Here is a 15,702-nt window from a genome sequence, read left to right as displayed (position 1 = left end):
TGATGAATTTTGTCTGTATGGAGTTTTGATTACACAACAAAATGGAAAGAATATGCATTTTCCATTGATATAAACTAAGCTCCTAGGGTGTAACACCGCACTTGGCACACTTGTTCTTTTCTCTGTCCTCTCGATATTACCATCTTTCCTTGTTCTTCATTTTCTTTATTCAGAATTTGTCATACATTTCTCAGTCATGGCTGACTCTTCCTTCGACATTGATTACTCACTCACCGATCGCCGCCAACGCCACACTGCACCTGTTAGCTCACGCTATGCGTCGCGTTCTTCTTCACCATTAAGCTCTCGCCACCACAAGTCATCCAGCAATCATGCTACACGTAGAATTCGCCTTCCTACTCCAGCCACACCCTTTGCCAGGGATGATGACATGTCCTGGCAAGGGGAGATTTCTTGGCAATTTGAGCCTTCTGGTTGGCAGGATAGCAGAGACTTAGGTGCAGTTCTGAGCCCTTGGACAGCTACTACCACCCCATTGAACAGTAAAACTTTTAGAAGATCAGCTCATGACTTTTATCTTTCACGCACTTCTGGTGGATTTAGGGGCTTTGCGAATCCATGCTATGACTTTTCTAGCTATAGTGCAGTGCCTTCTACGAGGCTTGTGCTCCAAAGCTTTGTTAAGGATAATGACAGTACCTTGCATAGCAAGGAACAGAATTTGGGTGCTCATGGTAAGGCTCGTAAGGGTAAATCTACACTGAAATTTATTAAGGGGGGAACTAGTAGTAGACCTGCTAGTCCACTGGCTAATGAAGATGAATTAGATAATTATGACACAATGGAGGATGTTGAGAGGCAGGTTCACTGGTCAAACGCTGATCATCATCGACATGGACATTATGATCCACACTGGCATTCAGTATCTCGTTCTTATATTAAGGATGATGGGGATGGTGTTGGTCGCGTTGATCATTCTAGTATTTCACATGGTGGGCGCCATCAAATGAGGCGCAAAATGGACAATTTTGAAGATGAGTTGCAGCACAGGCATCGTGGTCACACTACTAGGCAATCAACTAGTCATCATTTTGGTGGTGTTAATGATCGCTGCAATGACATTGAAGACAATGATGATGATGATGATGATGATGAAGGGGAGGATGAGCAAGTAGTGGCAAAGCCAGTCAGCTTGTTTAGCTTGTATAAGTATTCAACAAAATTAGATATACTTCTTGTGATTTTGGGTTGCCTAGGGGCTCTGATAAATGGAGGATCTCTTCCTTGGTACTCTTATTTTTTTGGAGATTTTGTGAATAAAATTGCAAATGAATCAACTGATCAGATGATGAAGGATGTTAAAAAGGTATGAAAGTCGAAATTTTCTTCTTCATATTCACTGCTGAGATCGATACCATTATAAAAATGATAGTAAGTGGAAAAAAAAATTCTGATGTTCTTATTTTTGTCCGTTTGATCTACAGGTATGTTTAGAAATGACAATATTAGCAGCAATAGTGATGGTGGGAGCATACTTGGGTAAGAGGAAGATTAGTTACAGCAGTAACTTTAATTTCATTGAATTTGTTCTTATACACGCATGTTTGAAGTGCAATAGATGATTGTTCTGATCACTGAAATGGCAGAGATCACCTGTTGGCGGTTGGTGGGGGATCGATCATCTCAACAAATAAGAACAATGTATCTAAGAGCAGTTCTGCAGCAGGATATCGGTTTTTTTGACACTGAAGTCAGTGCTAGTGAGATTATGCATGGAATTTCAAGTGATGTTGCACAAATCCAAGAAGTAATGGGAGAAAAGGTAAACCCCTTAATTTCCCCTCTGATTTTGCTTACAAATAATCTATCTTATCATTTGAATAAGGTTCAATATGATTCTGTACTATTTGAAAATAAATTTGTCTGTACAATGATTCAACAGGCGTTGATGTGCTACATAACATATTATCTTATGCAGATGGCAAATTTCATTCGTCAAATCTTTACCTTCATCTGCGGTTACACGGTTGGGTTTCTACGCTCATGGAAAGTATCACTTGTGGTTTTCTCAGTCACCCCATTAATGATGTTCTGTGGTTTTGCTTATAAGGCTGTTTATGTCGGTCTAGCTTCAAAGGAAGAGGTAAAAAGTAGCACAGTCTAACTTGTTCTCAAACTACATTATTTCATCATGTTATTAGTTAACGTAAGTGTTCTTAACTTGGTATGCTGTATGTTGGGATGATAAAATTGAAGACTACATATCGAAAAGCTGGTAGCGTGGCAGAGCAAGCAGTTAGTTCAATCAGAACAGTATTTTCATTCGTTGCAGAGGATCATTTGGGTTCGAGATATGCTGATTTATTGTCACAATCTATACCAATTGGAATAAAGATAGGATTTGCAAAGGGTGCCGGCATGGGAGTTATCTATTTGGTTACTTATGCAACATGGGCGTTGGCTTTCTGGTATGGGTCTGTCTTAGTTTCTAGGGGAGAAGTTACTGGAGGAGCAGCCATTGCTTGTTTCTTTGGTGTCAATGTAGGAGGAAGGTAATGAGCTTTTTGTTTTTATCATTTCAATCCTCTGTGCAGACATCTGTGAGTTTTTTCTACCAAGATAAGAGATGAAACATCGTCTATTTAATTCCCAGGGGCTTGGCATTGTCATTGTCATACTTTGCTCAATTTGCGCAAGGCACTGTAGCAGCTAGTCGTGTGTTTGGAATCATAGACAGAGTTCCAGATATAGATCCTTACAGCTCCATTGGCAGGACAATATCAAGTGTACGCGGAAGGATTGAGTTCAAGGGGGTTACTTTTGTATATCCATCTCGTCCAGATACTATAATTCTCCAGTCTCTCAATTTAGTTATACCATCTACGAAAACTCTAGCACTAGTTGGGGCTAGTGGGGGTGGCAAGTCAACTATTTTTGCTCTCATAGAAAGGTTTTATTGTGATACCCTTAGGCGAATCCCACATCGACAAAGCACGGGAGAGATGCTGGGTCTGTGTGTGCTCTGTCTTTGGATCCCACATTGGTTAGTGGTGGGAGAATTGAATTGGTTAAATAGCCTGTGAGCTCCTTAACTGTTAAGACGCGTTTTGGGTTGCAAAGCCCAGAAGCAAACCCATGATGGACTGTGTGTCCAAAGTGGACAATATCTTAACAGTGGGCCGGGCTATTGGACCTGGGGTGTTACAAATGGTATCAGAGCAACTCCGCGTGTCCTCTTGAACGATGGTGGGGCAAACCTCAGCGAGGACGCTGAGTCCCGTAAGGGGGGGTGTATGTGATACCCTTAGGCGAATCCCACATCGACAAAGCACGGGAGAGATGCTGGGTATCACATACACCCCCCCTTACGGGACTCAGCGTCCTCGCTGAGGTTTGCCCCACCATCGTTCAAGAGGACACGCGGAGTTGCTCTGATACCATTTGTAACACCCCAGGTCCAATAGCCCGGCCCACTGTTAAGATATTGTCCACTTTGGACACACAGTCCATCATGGGTTTGCTTCTGGGCTTTGCAACCCAAAACGCGTCTTAACAGTTAAGGAGCTCACAGGCTATTTAACCAATTCAATTCTCCCACCACTAACCAATGTGGGATCCAAAGACAGAGCACACACAGACCCAGCATCTCTCCCGTGCTTTGTCGATGTGGGATTCGCCTAAGGGTATCACATACACCCCCCCTTACGGGACTCAGCGTCCTCGCTGAGGTTTGCCCCACCATCGTTCAAGAGGACACGCGGAGTTGCTCTGATACCATTTGTAACACCCCAGGTCCAATAGCCCGGCCCACTGTTAAGATATTGTCCACTTTGGACACACAGTCCATCATGGGTTTGCTTCTGGGCTTTGCAACCCAAAACGCGTCTTAACAGTTAAGGAGCTCACAGGCTATTTAACCAATTCAATTCTCCCACCACTAACCAATGTGGGATCCAAAGACAGAGCACACACAGACCCAGCATCTCTCCCGTGCTTTGTCGATGTGGGATTCGCCTAAGGGTATCACAGTATGTGATACCCCTAGGCGAATCCCACATCGACAAAGCACGGGAGAGATGCTGGGTCTGTGTGTGCTCTGTCTATGGATCCCACATTGGTTAGTGGTGGGAGAATTGGATTGGTTAAATAGCCTGTGAGCTCCTTAACTGTTAAGACGCGTTTTGGGTTGCAAAGCCCAGAAGCAAACCCATGATGGACTGTGTGTCCAAAGTGGACAATATCTTAACAGTGGGCCGGGCTATTGGACCTGGGGTGTTACATTTATGATCCGACTGACGGTGAGTTTCTCCTCATATCAAAGTAAAACAGGTTCTAACATGAACTGCATCATTGAGAGTGCTAATTTGGTTAACGTTTCTAACAATTTGGTAGGTGTGATCACTTTGGATGGCTATGATTTAAGGTCACTCCAAGTCAAATGGCTAAGAAGGCAGATTGGTATGCTTGGCCAGGAACCAGTTCTCTTTGCCACCAGCATATTGGAAAATGTTATGATGGGTAAGGAGAATGCAACCACAAAAGAAGCAATTGGCGCTTGCAAAGCTGCCAATGCCCACAAATTCATCTCTGAGCTCCCACAAGGCTATGAAACACAGGTGCAATGAAACTAACATTCTTATAAACATAAATGAAAATTACATACATGTGCACGGTAACTCATTTATATACTACAAATGGCTAGCAGGTTGGGGATAGAGGCACTCAACTATCAGGGGGCCAAAAACAGCGCATTGCACTGGCTCGTGCCATGATCAAAGAGCCTAAAATCCTTCTCTTGGATGAGCCAACCAGTGCATTAGATCCGGAGTCAGAGTCCATTGTCCAACAAGCCATTGACAAGATCTCTGCTGGAAAGACAACCATTGTCATTGCTCATAGGTTGGCAACAATTAAAAATGTCAACGCAATCGTTGTTCTTGATCGTGGCTCTGTTGTTGAGATTGGTAATCATCGTCAACTAATGGAAAAGGCTGGGGCCTATTATGATCTTGTCAAGCTTGCTTCTCAGTCAGTGTCAAAACCTTTATCAGAACACAAATCTGCTAAGAGCATGGAGTTTTCCATGAATGAGAAATCAGTTAATGATGTATCAAGACCAAAGTATGCAAATGAGATTTCAAGATCAAAATACTTCAAATCTATGCAAGAAGAGAACCAAGTAGACAAAGAAGCTGAACAAAAACCAAGGCCTAGAAAATTCAAACTTTCAGAGATATGGAAACTCCAGAGACCTGAGGTTGCAATGCTTTTATTAGGATTTATCTTTGGCATGCTTGCAGGTGCTATACTCTCCATCTTTCCTTTGATTCTAGGCCAAGCTCTAGAATTTTACTTCAAAGATAGCCCAAAAAAGTTGAAAAGAGACGTTGGTCACCTCTCTTTCGCACTTCTGGGGCTTGGTTTTGGGTGTATAATCTTCATGACACTCCAGCAAGGTTTCTGCGGCTGGGCTGGAACAAAGCTCACAACGAGAGTCAGAGACCTTTTGTTTCGATCAATACTGAAACAAGAACCTGGTTGGTTTGATTTTGAAGAGAATTCCACTGGAGTTCTTGCATCAAGGCTCTCAATTGATTGCCTCAGCTTCAGGTCAGTCCTTGGTGATCGATTCTCAGTCTTGTTTATGGGTATTAGTTCAGCTGCTGTTGGTCTTGGAGTGTCATTTCTCCTTGCCTGGAAACTCACACTTTTGGCTGCTGCTCTCACTCCTTTCACTCTCGGTGCAAGCTACTTGAACTTGATCATAGACATTGGACCAAAACTAGATAACAATGCCTATGCCAAAGCTAGCAACATTGCCTCAGGTGCGGTTTCAAACATAAGAACAGTAGCAACATTTTCTGCTCAAGAACAGCTGGTTAAGTCCTTCGATAGTGCTTTATCAGAACCAAGGAAAAAATCAGTAAAGAAGTCACAAATTCTAGGCCTAATACTTGGTTTCTCTCAAGGTGCAATGTATGGTGCATACACAATGACTCTTTGGTTTGGTGCTTACCTTGTGAAAAAAAAAGAAGCAACCTTCGGGGATGTAAATAAAATCTTTCTCATTCTTGTGCTAAGTTCATTTTCTGTGGGACAATTAGCTGGTCTAGCGCCAGATACATCCATGGCAGGTACAGCTGTTCCTTCTGTTCTTGACATCATTAAACGTAGGCCATTGATCAGCAATGACAGGGAAAGAGGTAAGAAAGTTGAAAGGTCCAAACCATTGGAGGTTGAATTCAAAATGGTAACCTTTGCATACCCATCTAGGCCTGAAGTGATAGTGCTTAAAGAATTTGGTTTAAAGGTCAAAGGTGGAAGCATGGTGGCATTAGTTGGAGGAAGTGGTTCAGGAAAATCAACTGTTATATGGCTAGTTCAAAGGTTTTATGATCCAAATCAAGGAAAGGTGATGATTGGAGGGGTGGATCTGATGGAGGTCAATGTTAAGTGGCTGAGGAGGCAAACAGCTTTGGTTGGTCAAGAGCCTGCATTATTTGCTGGAAGTATAAGAGAAAATATTGCACTTGGGAATCCAAATGCTTCACGGGCTGAAATTGAAGAGGCTGCAGAAGAAGCTTACATACACAAGTTCATCAGTGGCCTTCCTAAAGGATATGAAACCCAGGTTGGTCTAATTCACAGTTATTGATGTTCAAGTTACAGGTCACGCTTTTCAATGATTTTGATTCGAATTTCTGTTTGTTATTATACAGGTTGGTGAGAGTGGAGTTCAATTATCTGGTGGCCAAAAACAAAGGATTGCTATAGCCAGGGCTATACTCAAAAACTCAAGGGTGTTGCTTCTAGATGAAGCAAGTAGTGCATTAGACTTAGAGTCAGAGAAGCATGTTCAAGATGCATTAAGGAAGGTGTCCAAGAGGACCACCACCATTGTGGTGGCTCACCGCCTCTCAACCATCAGAGAAGCTGACATGATCACTGTAATAAAAAATGGCACTGTTGTGGAGTATGGCACCCATGACACACTCTTGGCCTCCCATGTCAACGGTGCCTATGCTAGCTTGGTCCGAACTGAAACTGAAGCCACTGCATTTGCATGACCAACTATTCTATTGTAGGAATAAATGTTTTAACTTATGAACTTGGTCGACTACAAATTTGATGGTGGCTAGAAAAACAGTACCGATTTTAACTTAACTTTCTATTTTGATTAATTTACTCATAGTCCTGAAATTTATTTAATAAAATAAATTATACTAGAATAGATTCTTGTTAGGGTGGATCTCCATCACAGTTTTCTTTTTCTACTTGAAAGCAAAACCCTTTGTTAATTTTCTTCTTTTCTCGATTCTTGGAGGTGTGAATATATACTTAGTTGAGAGCCACATGCAAAAATTTGGTCAAATCATAGACTGAATTTTAATACAAGAAAGTAGGATTAGAATATTCTCACCTTCTCTTGAAACTCCATTTCCTCTACCTCAAAGGGGAAATGCGACCAGAAAGAAAGTGATCCACAGCAGGACATAATCACCCACGGAACATAAAGACAAGCCTCTCACATAATAATCTTACATATGGTCATATGTGTCACGTCACGTCACACAAAATTCTCACTTGTAAAAACTGTCCCTTGGCTTTGAAGCCAAGAGAAGTTAATGCTAACTTGCCTAACATGCAAAGCTTTAGAGATTAATTCTCATTGCCAAGGATCACTTCTTGATATAACTCCATGTATTTTACTTTCTGCAGCTGCCATTTTCACGCCATTTCTGGTGCTTCATTTGTGAGATATAATATCTTTAACTCAAATTATTTTAAGCTCTTTTGGGTGCATGAAGCTCAAGTTTTCTTATTGTTATGTCTATTAACATATTGATGCAACCTTGCTACAAATTTGGAATGCAGATTGCAGATTAATGGCATCTCTTACACCAGGAGTTCTACTAAAGCTTCTGCAGAGAATGAATTCTAATGTAAAAGTTCACGGTGAGTATAGATCAGTGCTTCTGCAAGTTATCAACATTGTGCCAGCCTTATCAGGATCAGAATTGTGGCCTAATCGAAGCTTTTTTCATCCAAGTGTCAGACTCTTGACATTCAACTTTTGTTTCACGGACGAAGGAAGACAATGAGCTTATATTGAGCAATAAGATGCAAATTGGACAGTTCATTTATGTTGATAGGGCTGAAGCTGGGACATGGGTTCCTCTTATAGTTGAACTTAGACCGATGCCAGGGCACAACCATTTTGCTGGCAATCCTAAAGATTTAATGCAAATTTTTGAGCCATCAGGGAGTCTAGCTTCTGTTGATCAGAATGAGTGACTTATAATTGGTTCACAAGTAAAGTCTTAGAAGCAAAAGAGGAAAGTCAAAGAAAACAAAAAATTGTGATTAAAGAAGAGTAAGGCCGGTGTTTCATCCGGGTATATGCAGGGTGTTTTGACTATGAATTCCAAGGCTAGTGGCTTGGATTCAAATAATAATGGAAAGAGCAATGAGAATGATAATGGTGGAGCTGGTAAGAAGGTTAACAGTTCATTGTAAGGTAAGCAGCAAGATCAGCTTAAAGGCCAAATATGATTTTTCCACAAATCATTAGCTGAGGACAAGCAAATTTTGGGTTCCTTCCTGCTTTGTGTACCTTACAAGTTTTGTCACATCATGTATTGAACAATCTAAAAGCAGTAACATTATATGGAAAGTATGCTTAAGAACTAGGTTAGGGACAAGGCTTGGTACTAGCATATAGACAAGCTAAGAGACTCCTTCGGGAAGTCAATCCAATCTAGCTTTATCAAAACCAAAGAGGCCTATTTTTTATTCTAAGGAGGCCAAGTTTCCTTCCAAGATAATGCCTGCAAAATCAATAACTCAAGTAGACAGGAAAACATAAACTTGAATTGTCTGTCAAACAGTAAAGATAAAACTCATTCTCCTGTGGTAATGTCATGGGCATCTCTGCCTGCCAATCTCTTGAAGCAACGAAAGGTAAGTAAAATATATTGTATTCTCCCAGGCCCCTGGGTGAAATATTTGGTAAACTTTGTCTGCCAAATCTGTTATATGGGTCAATTTTTTGGTGTATCTAAATATTTATCGAAACATAAATTATGCCGTGCACATTTATGCATGTGTTGTGTCTATGTTGTTGCTATAAAAAACTACATATTTAGCCAAATAATTTTCTGTCATGTCAACAGATTTGACTCATTTTACATTTTTAGGTTATTGCTTCTCATTACTGTTGGTTTTTAATGGAGATTTGTATGCAAAGAAAACATGAAAAAACGCAAAAAATAGAGGAGAAAAGAAGAAAAATCAGAACTGAAACGGAGGAAGTCTTTTTGGCTGTAAAAAGTCACTGCTTTTTTTCATTACTTTAATAATACATTTATATACATCCTATCTTACTTGATACAAGTACACAACAGCTCAAATTAAGCTAAACCATCCAATTTCTTACAAAGCAAACCAAAAACTTACCTGCTCTAACAACTCCAAGCTGCATTGGTTACATTCCAACTAAATTCAAACTAAAACAATTCAAAATAGATTAAAAAGTTTGTCAACATATTCAATATATCAAAAATAAATTACAGCAGCTGCATACTTTACTCAGCTTCAATACTCCTCCTTGACAAACTTACTTACCATTCCCAATTTGTTCCTTAGTTGAACAAATTTATTTGTGATAACAGCCTTTGTCAACAGGTTAGCCAATTGTTCTTCTAAACTGTAGTGAATTAGCTAGATTTCAGATTCTTCTTCTGCTTGCCTTATTGCATGATACTTGATCTTTATATGCTTTGTTTTGCCATGTAAAATTGGATTTTTAGTTATAGCCACAACAGACTTGTTGTCACAATAAATAGGTGTTGCATTCATTTGTTTTTCATGCAAATCACCTAATATCTTTATCAACCAAATGGTTTGATTTACTGCAGAAGCAACAGCTATATATTCTGCTTCTGCAGTGGACTGAGCAACAACACTTTGTTTTCTTGAATTCCAGCAGATTGATCCTGATCCAAGAGAGAAAATGTAACCAGAGGTGCTCTTTAAATCATCCATTGAACCACCCCAGTCATTATCAACAAAACCATGTAGATTGACCTCCAAATTTCTGTTGTATAATATTCCAAGATCAGCAGAGTTCTTAACATACCTGAGGACCCTTTTTGCTGCTTTAAAATGTTCTTGGCTTGGTCTTTGCATAAACCTTGAAAGCAAACTTGTTGCATACATTATATCAGGTCTAGTAGTTGTTAGATAAAGCAAACATCCTATCAAACTTCTGAAGACAGCAGATTCAATTTCTGGAAATCCATCATTCTTTTTCAGTTTCTGACTTACTACAAGAGGATTGTCAACCCCTTTTGCATTCTCCATACCAAACCTTTTCACTAATTCCTTAGCATATTTCTGTTGGCTAATGAAAATATCAGATTCTGATTGCAAAACTTCAATGCCAAGGAAGAAATTGAGTCTTCCTAAGTCAGTCATTTCAAATGTATTTTGCATTTCTAGTTTTAGCCAAGTGATCAGATTTGCATTGCTCCCTGTAATCAGAAGATCATCCACATAAATGGACACTATTAACACATAATCATTTTCTGACTTCACATATAATATAGCTTCATTCAAGCTTTTCACAAAACCAAGCTTCATTAAATAAGTGTTTACTCTACTATACCAGGCTCTTGGAGCCTGTTTCAGGCCATATAAGGCCTTCTTCAGCAAACACACTTTCTTTTCATCTCCTTTTCTCATAAACCCAAGAGTCTGCTCTATATACACTTCTTCATTCAAGTCACCATTGAGAAAAGCTGACTTGACGTCTAATTGATGAAGAAACCAGCCCTTTTGAGCAGCCAATGCAATTAGAAGTTTAATAGTATCAAACCTTGCAACTGGTGCAAAGGTTTCAGAATAATCTTCACCCTCCTTTTGTGCATAGCCTTTTGTAACAACTCTGGTCCAATAACCCGGCCCACTGTCAAGATGTTGTCTACTTTGGACACACAGTCCATCATGGGTTTGCTTCTGGGCTTTGCAACCCAAAACGCGTCTTAACAATTAAGGAGCTCACAGGCTATTTAACCAATTCAATTCTCCCACCACTAACCAATGTGGGATCCAAAGACAGAGCACACACAGACCCAACATCTCTCTCGCGCTTTGTCGATGTGAGATTCGTCTAAGGGTATCACATACACCCCCCCTTACGGGACTCAGCGTCCTCGCTGAGGTTTGCCCCACCATCGTTCAAGAGGACACACGGAGCTGCTCTGATACCATTTGTAACACCCCAGGTCCAATAACCCGGCCCACTGTTAAGATATTGTCCACTTTGGACACACAGTCCATCATGGGTTTGCTTCTGGGCTTTGCAACCCAAAACGCGTCTTAACAGTTAAGGAGCTCACAGACTATTTAACCAATTCAATTCTCCCACCACTAACCAATGTGGGATCCAAAGACAGAACACACACAGACCCAACATCTCTCCCGTGCTTTGTCGATGTGGGATTCGCCTAAGGGTATCACATACACCCCCCCTTACGGGACTCAGCGTCCTCGCTGAGGTTTGCCCCACCATCGTTTAAGAGGACACGCGGAGCTGCTTTGATACCATTTGTAACACCCCAGGTCTAATAACCCAGCCTACTGTTAAGATATTGTCCACTTTGGACACACAGTCCATCATGGGTTGCAAAGCCCAGAAGCAAACCCATGATGGACTGTGTGTCTAAAGTGGACAATATCTTAACAGTGGGCCGGGTTATTGGACCTGGGGTGTTACACTTTCACTACAAGCCTTGCCTTTAACTTGTTTACAGAACCATCAGCATTTAGTTTTGTCCTGTAAATCCACTTGACACCTAAAACATGTTTATCAAGTGGCCTATCAACCAATTTCCAGGTTTCATTTTTCTGTATCATGTTTATCTCCTCCTGCATGGCTGCCCTCCAACCAGAAAACTTTGAAGCTTCTTCATAATTGGCAGGTTCAATCATTGCTAAATTACACCTGCTATAAATATCAGCAAGTGATTTCATCTTGACTGCTTTATCTTCATCATCACTATTATTTTGCTGCTTACTTTCTGTTTTTCTTTCATTGTGCACAATTGGCTCTTCCTTTATCTTCCTTTGGGCTGCATTTATTTCCCAACTCCATACTGATTCTTCATCAAACTTTAAGTCTCTGTGAATGCCAATTTTACCATTTGAAGGATGATATACTCTATATGCCTTGGACTTGTCACTATAGCCCACTAATATACCTAACTTAGCCTTTTTGCTCAATTTTTCTCTCTTCACTTCTGGAATAAAAGTCCAACAAACACAGCCAAATATTCTCACATAACTTACATTTGGCTTTGAATCAAACCAAACTTCATAAAGTGTTCCATCTTTTAATGCTTTTGTTGGCAGCCTATTGAGCAAATAGACTACAGTATTTACTGCTTCTGCCCAAAATTTCTTTGGCAGATTGCTTTCAAACAAAAGACATCTTCCCATTTCTATAACAGTTCTATTTTTTCTCTCACTCACCCCATTTTGTTGAGGAGTATATAGGACAGTGAACTAGTGTTTGATGCCATTTTCCTTGCAAAATTTCTCAAATTTTTCATTAGTATACTCTCCTCCATTGTCACTTCTTATCATTCTTAGTTTGCATCCACATTCATTCTCTACAAACTTCTTGAAGTTCACAAACACATCAATAACTTCAGATTTTTGTTTGATGAAATACACCTAACACATCCTACTAAAATCATCTATGAACAATACAAAATACTTACTGCCATTTAAGGAATTTTCTTACATAGGGCCACACACATCAGTGTGCACTAACTGCAGCTTCTCCTTGGCCCTCCATGCTTCATTCCTTGGAAAAGCAAGTCTTGTTTGCTTTCCCAATTGACAAGCTTCACAAATTTTCCTCATCATTGCCACCTTTGGCATTCCAACAACAAGTTCTTTCTCAGTCATCAATTTGAGTCCATGTTCATGAAAATGGCCTAATCTTTTATGCCATTTAACTGATTCATCATCACTACTAACAAGTGTTTGAGCATTCACATCATTTAGCTCTAAGGAAAAACTTCTATGCATCATATCTACCATCATTACTTCTATTCCTTTTGAGTCATACACATGGCATTTTTTATTGTCAAATTTTAGAGAATAATTATTTTCTAACATTTGACCAATACTCAGAAGATTAAGAGCAATACTAGGAACAAGTAACACATCATTGATCAATCTTGTACCTGAAATTGTTTTGACAGCCACTGTGCCCACTCCTTGCACTTGCAATAGCTCTCCATTTCCAATTTTGACATTGGAAATTTTGCTCTTTCTGAGGTTGATAAAAAGGCTTTTATCAAAAGTCATATGATTAGTGCATCCGCTGTCTAGTAGCCAATTTCGAGAATGAAATTGAGCATTATGGCAGTCTACAGTAAACAACTGCTCTTCAGAATGCTCATCTTTCTCTTGCAAATTTTCAGCAACTTAAGCTTGCTGCTGAGTTGTTTTTCCTTTGTTCTTGCACACCTTTTCCATATGACCAAACTCCTTACATCCTCTACACTGAATCTCAGGTCTATACCAGCAATACTTTTCTGTATGGCTAGTTTTTTTACAGTGCAGACAAGGTGGGAATCTGCCTTTCTTTCCTCTTTGCCTCTTATCATATCCATCCTTCTTCTCCTTTCCTTTCTTGTTAACATACTGCTTGTTTGAACTGAAACCAGCTTGTGGTTTTGATGATTGGGCTGCTGTAAATGCTTCTTTAGAGATTGTAACATTATCTCTAAAGGCTTGTCTCAATTCCACAGTTTGCAATGAATTGGACAATTCTGAAATGGTCATAGTGCTCATATCCTTTGAATCTTCCAAGGAGGAAATCTTTGCTTCAAATTTTTCTGGTAAACTTACTAACACTTGCTCCACAACCTTACTTTCAGAAATGATTTCTCCAAGAAGAGTGAGCTGGTTCACTATCTTCATCAATCTATCAATGAAACTTTTGACTGATTCTCCATCTTTCATTCTAAGTAAAGCAAACTCTCTCTTTAAGTTGAAAATCTGCATTTGCTTTGATTTTTCACTGCCATGGAACTCTAGTTTTAACTTATCCCATGCCTCCTTTGCTGTTTCACAAGCCATGATTTTTGCAAACATAATTTCTGAAACAGTAGAATGGATACAAGACAAAGTTTTGTACCTCTTTGCTGTCTCCTCAGAGTGATGTTTAATCTGGTTCAGTGTTGGATTCTCAGGCAGTGGATTTGGCTGCTTATCCACTTCAACTACATCCCACAAATCGAAAGCTCTCAAATAGGCTTTCATTTTTACTACCCAGGCTGCACAGTTTTCACCAGAAAAAACTGGTGCAGTCACTCCTGTAAAGTTGCTGGAAACCATGGTTACAATCTGAGTTCCTTCTTTCTAACACTTCTACAAATCTTCCTTGACACAGGCCCTTACAAAGACAGAAGGCTCTGATACCAATTGTTGGTTTTTAATGGAGATTTGTATGCAAAGAAAGCATGAAAAAACGCAAAAAACAGAGGAGAAAAGAAGAAAAATCAGAGCTGGAACGGAGGAAGTCTTTTTGGCTGTAAAAAGTCACTGCTTTTTTTCATTACTTTAATAATACATTTATATACATCCTATCTTACTTAATACAAGTATACAACAGCTCAAATTAAGCTAAACCATCCAATTTCTTACAAAGCAAACCAAAAACTTACCTGCTCTAACAACTCCAAGTTGCATTGGTTACATTCTAACTAAATTCAAACTAAAACAATTCAAAATGGATAAGAAAGTTTGTCAACATATTCAATATATCAAAAATAAATTACAGCAGCTGCATACTTTACTCAGCTTCATTAATTACATGACATTTAATTTCGCTTGTTCGTAGTTATCTATTTACAAGGGAATGATTAGAAGGAGAAACTTTGCTTCCATGGCTGCTGCTGAAGCCTGAAGCTCAGAAAGAAGCATCGTCATCTGCTAATCTTGTCAAGTGCCACAGGATGAAACATCTATATTTGTTTTTCTCTTCTGAATTATTCTACATGTGACATTGATTACCTAACTTTGTTGATTTTTTTCAATCTGTTTGCTGATCTATGTTCCTCTGCCTCAACAGAGACAGGCAAGTTTAGCAAAAAGACAGGCTTGATTCATGCTAAAAGCACATTGAAGTACTCAGCCAAGTCTTCAATAGAGTTGAGTGGAATGAGAAACTAGAATGGGCTAAAGGAGATGGTGCACAACAGATCAAAGAAATGAGAGATAACCTCGTAAATGAAACAGGAAATTCGTTCTTGTAATTCTTGTGGGGCAGCATTGGATGCTGGTTATCGTGGGGAACATCAGGAGAAGAAAGGAAAATACAATGCAGGAAGATTATTAATGGAGCCAGATAACCGCATTGCTGTCACATTACCACAATTGAAGCAAGCTAATGAATGGTTAAATAAGCAAACTAGAAACTTGAGCTTCGATAATAATGCCATAGTTGAATCTATTAAAGGGTTGAAGAAAAAAGTTTATGCGTGTTTCCTCCATGTGGAATCAGCAGCCTTAGCTCTTGAGAGCAGGTCTGATAGAGGTTGATTCAGCACAAAGGCAGATAAATTTTATTGCATTACTGTGATATAATGCTGACAATAACTTATATTAATCTAAGATTATACTGAGTGAAAGTTTGGCCGAGCACAAATATATAAAATGCAATTC

General features: G+C 39.6%; 1 protein-coding gene across 1 annotated transcript; it reads left to right on the top strand.

Moving 5' to 3' along the window:
• Window positions 1-196: 196 nt before the first annotated feature.
• Window positions 197-7,150, top strand: LOC123211038 (ABC transporter B family member 19-like). Its single transcript, XM_044629553.1, has 10 exons — window positions 197-1,327; window positions 1,428-1,500; window positions 1,608-1,783; window positions 1,940-2,104; window positions 2,218-2,513; window positions 2,615-2,913; window positions 4,242-4,259; window positions 4,354-4,577; window positions 4,667-6,592; window positions 6,681-7,150. Exons 1-10 carry the CDS (start codon window positions 197-199, stop codon window positions 7,026-7,028), a joined length of 4,656 nt encoding a protein of 1,551 aa, XP_044485488.1. The 3' UTR covers window positions 7,029-7,150.
• Window positions 7,151-15,702: the final 8,552 nt, after the last annotated feature.

The sequence above is a fragment of the Mangifera indica genome, chromosome 3 (assembly GCF_011075055.1).
Source record: "Mangifera indica cultivar Alphonso chromosome 3, CATAS_Mindica_2.1, whole genome shotgun sequence".
NCBI classification, from domain to species: Eukaryota; Viridiplantae; Streptophyta; class Magnoliopsida; order Sapindales; family Anacardiaceae; genus Mangifera; species Mangifera indica.
This window is presented reverse-complemented; position numbering and strand designations above follow the sequence as displayed.

What these genes read in the sequence shown, in the direction of transcription:
- LOC123211038 (XM_044629553.1), top strand. Translation starts at nt 197, where the DNA reads ATGGCTGACTCTTCCTTCGACATTGATTACTCACTCACCGATCGCCGC. An exon ending in TGATGAAGGATGTTAAAAAG is followed by an intron (nt 1,328 to 1,427) that starts GTATGAAAGTCG and finishes TGTTCTTATTTT; the next exon opens with TGTCCGTTTGATCTACAGGT. An exon ending in GGTGTCAATGTAGGAGGAAG is followed by an intron (nt 2,514 to 2,614) that starts GTAATGAGCTTT and finishes TTTAATTCCCAG; the next exon opens with GGGCTTGGCATTGTCATTGT.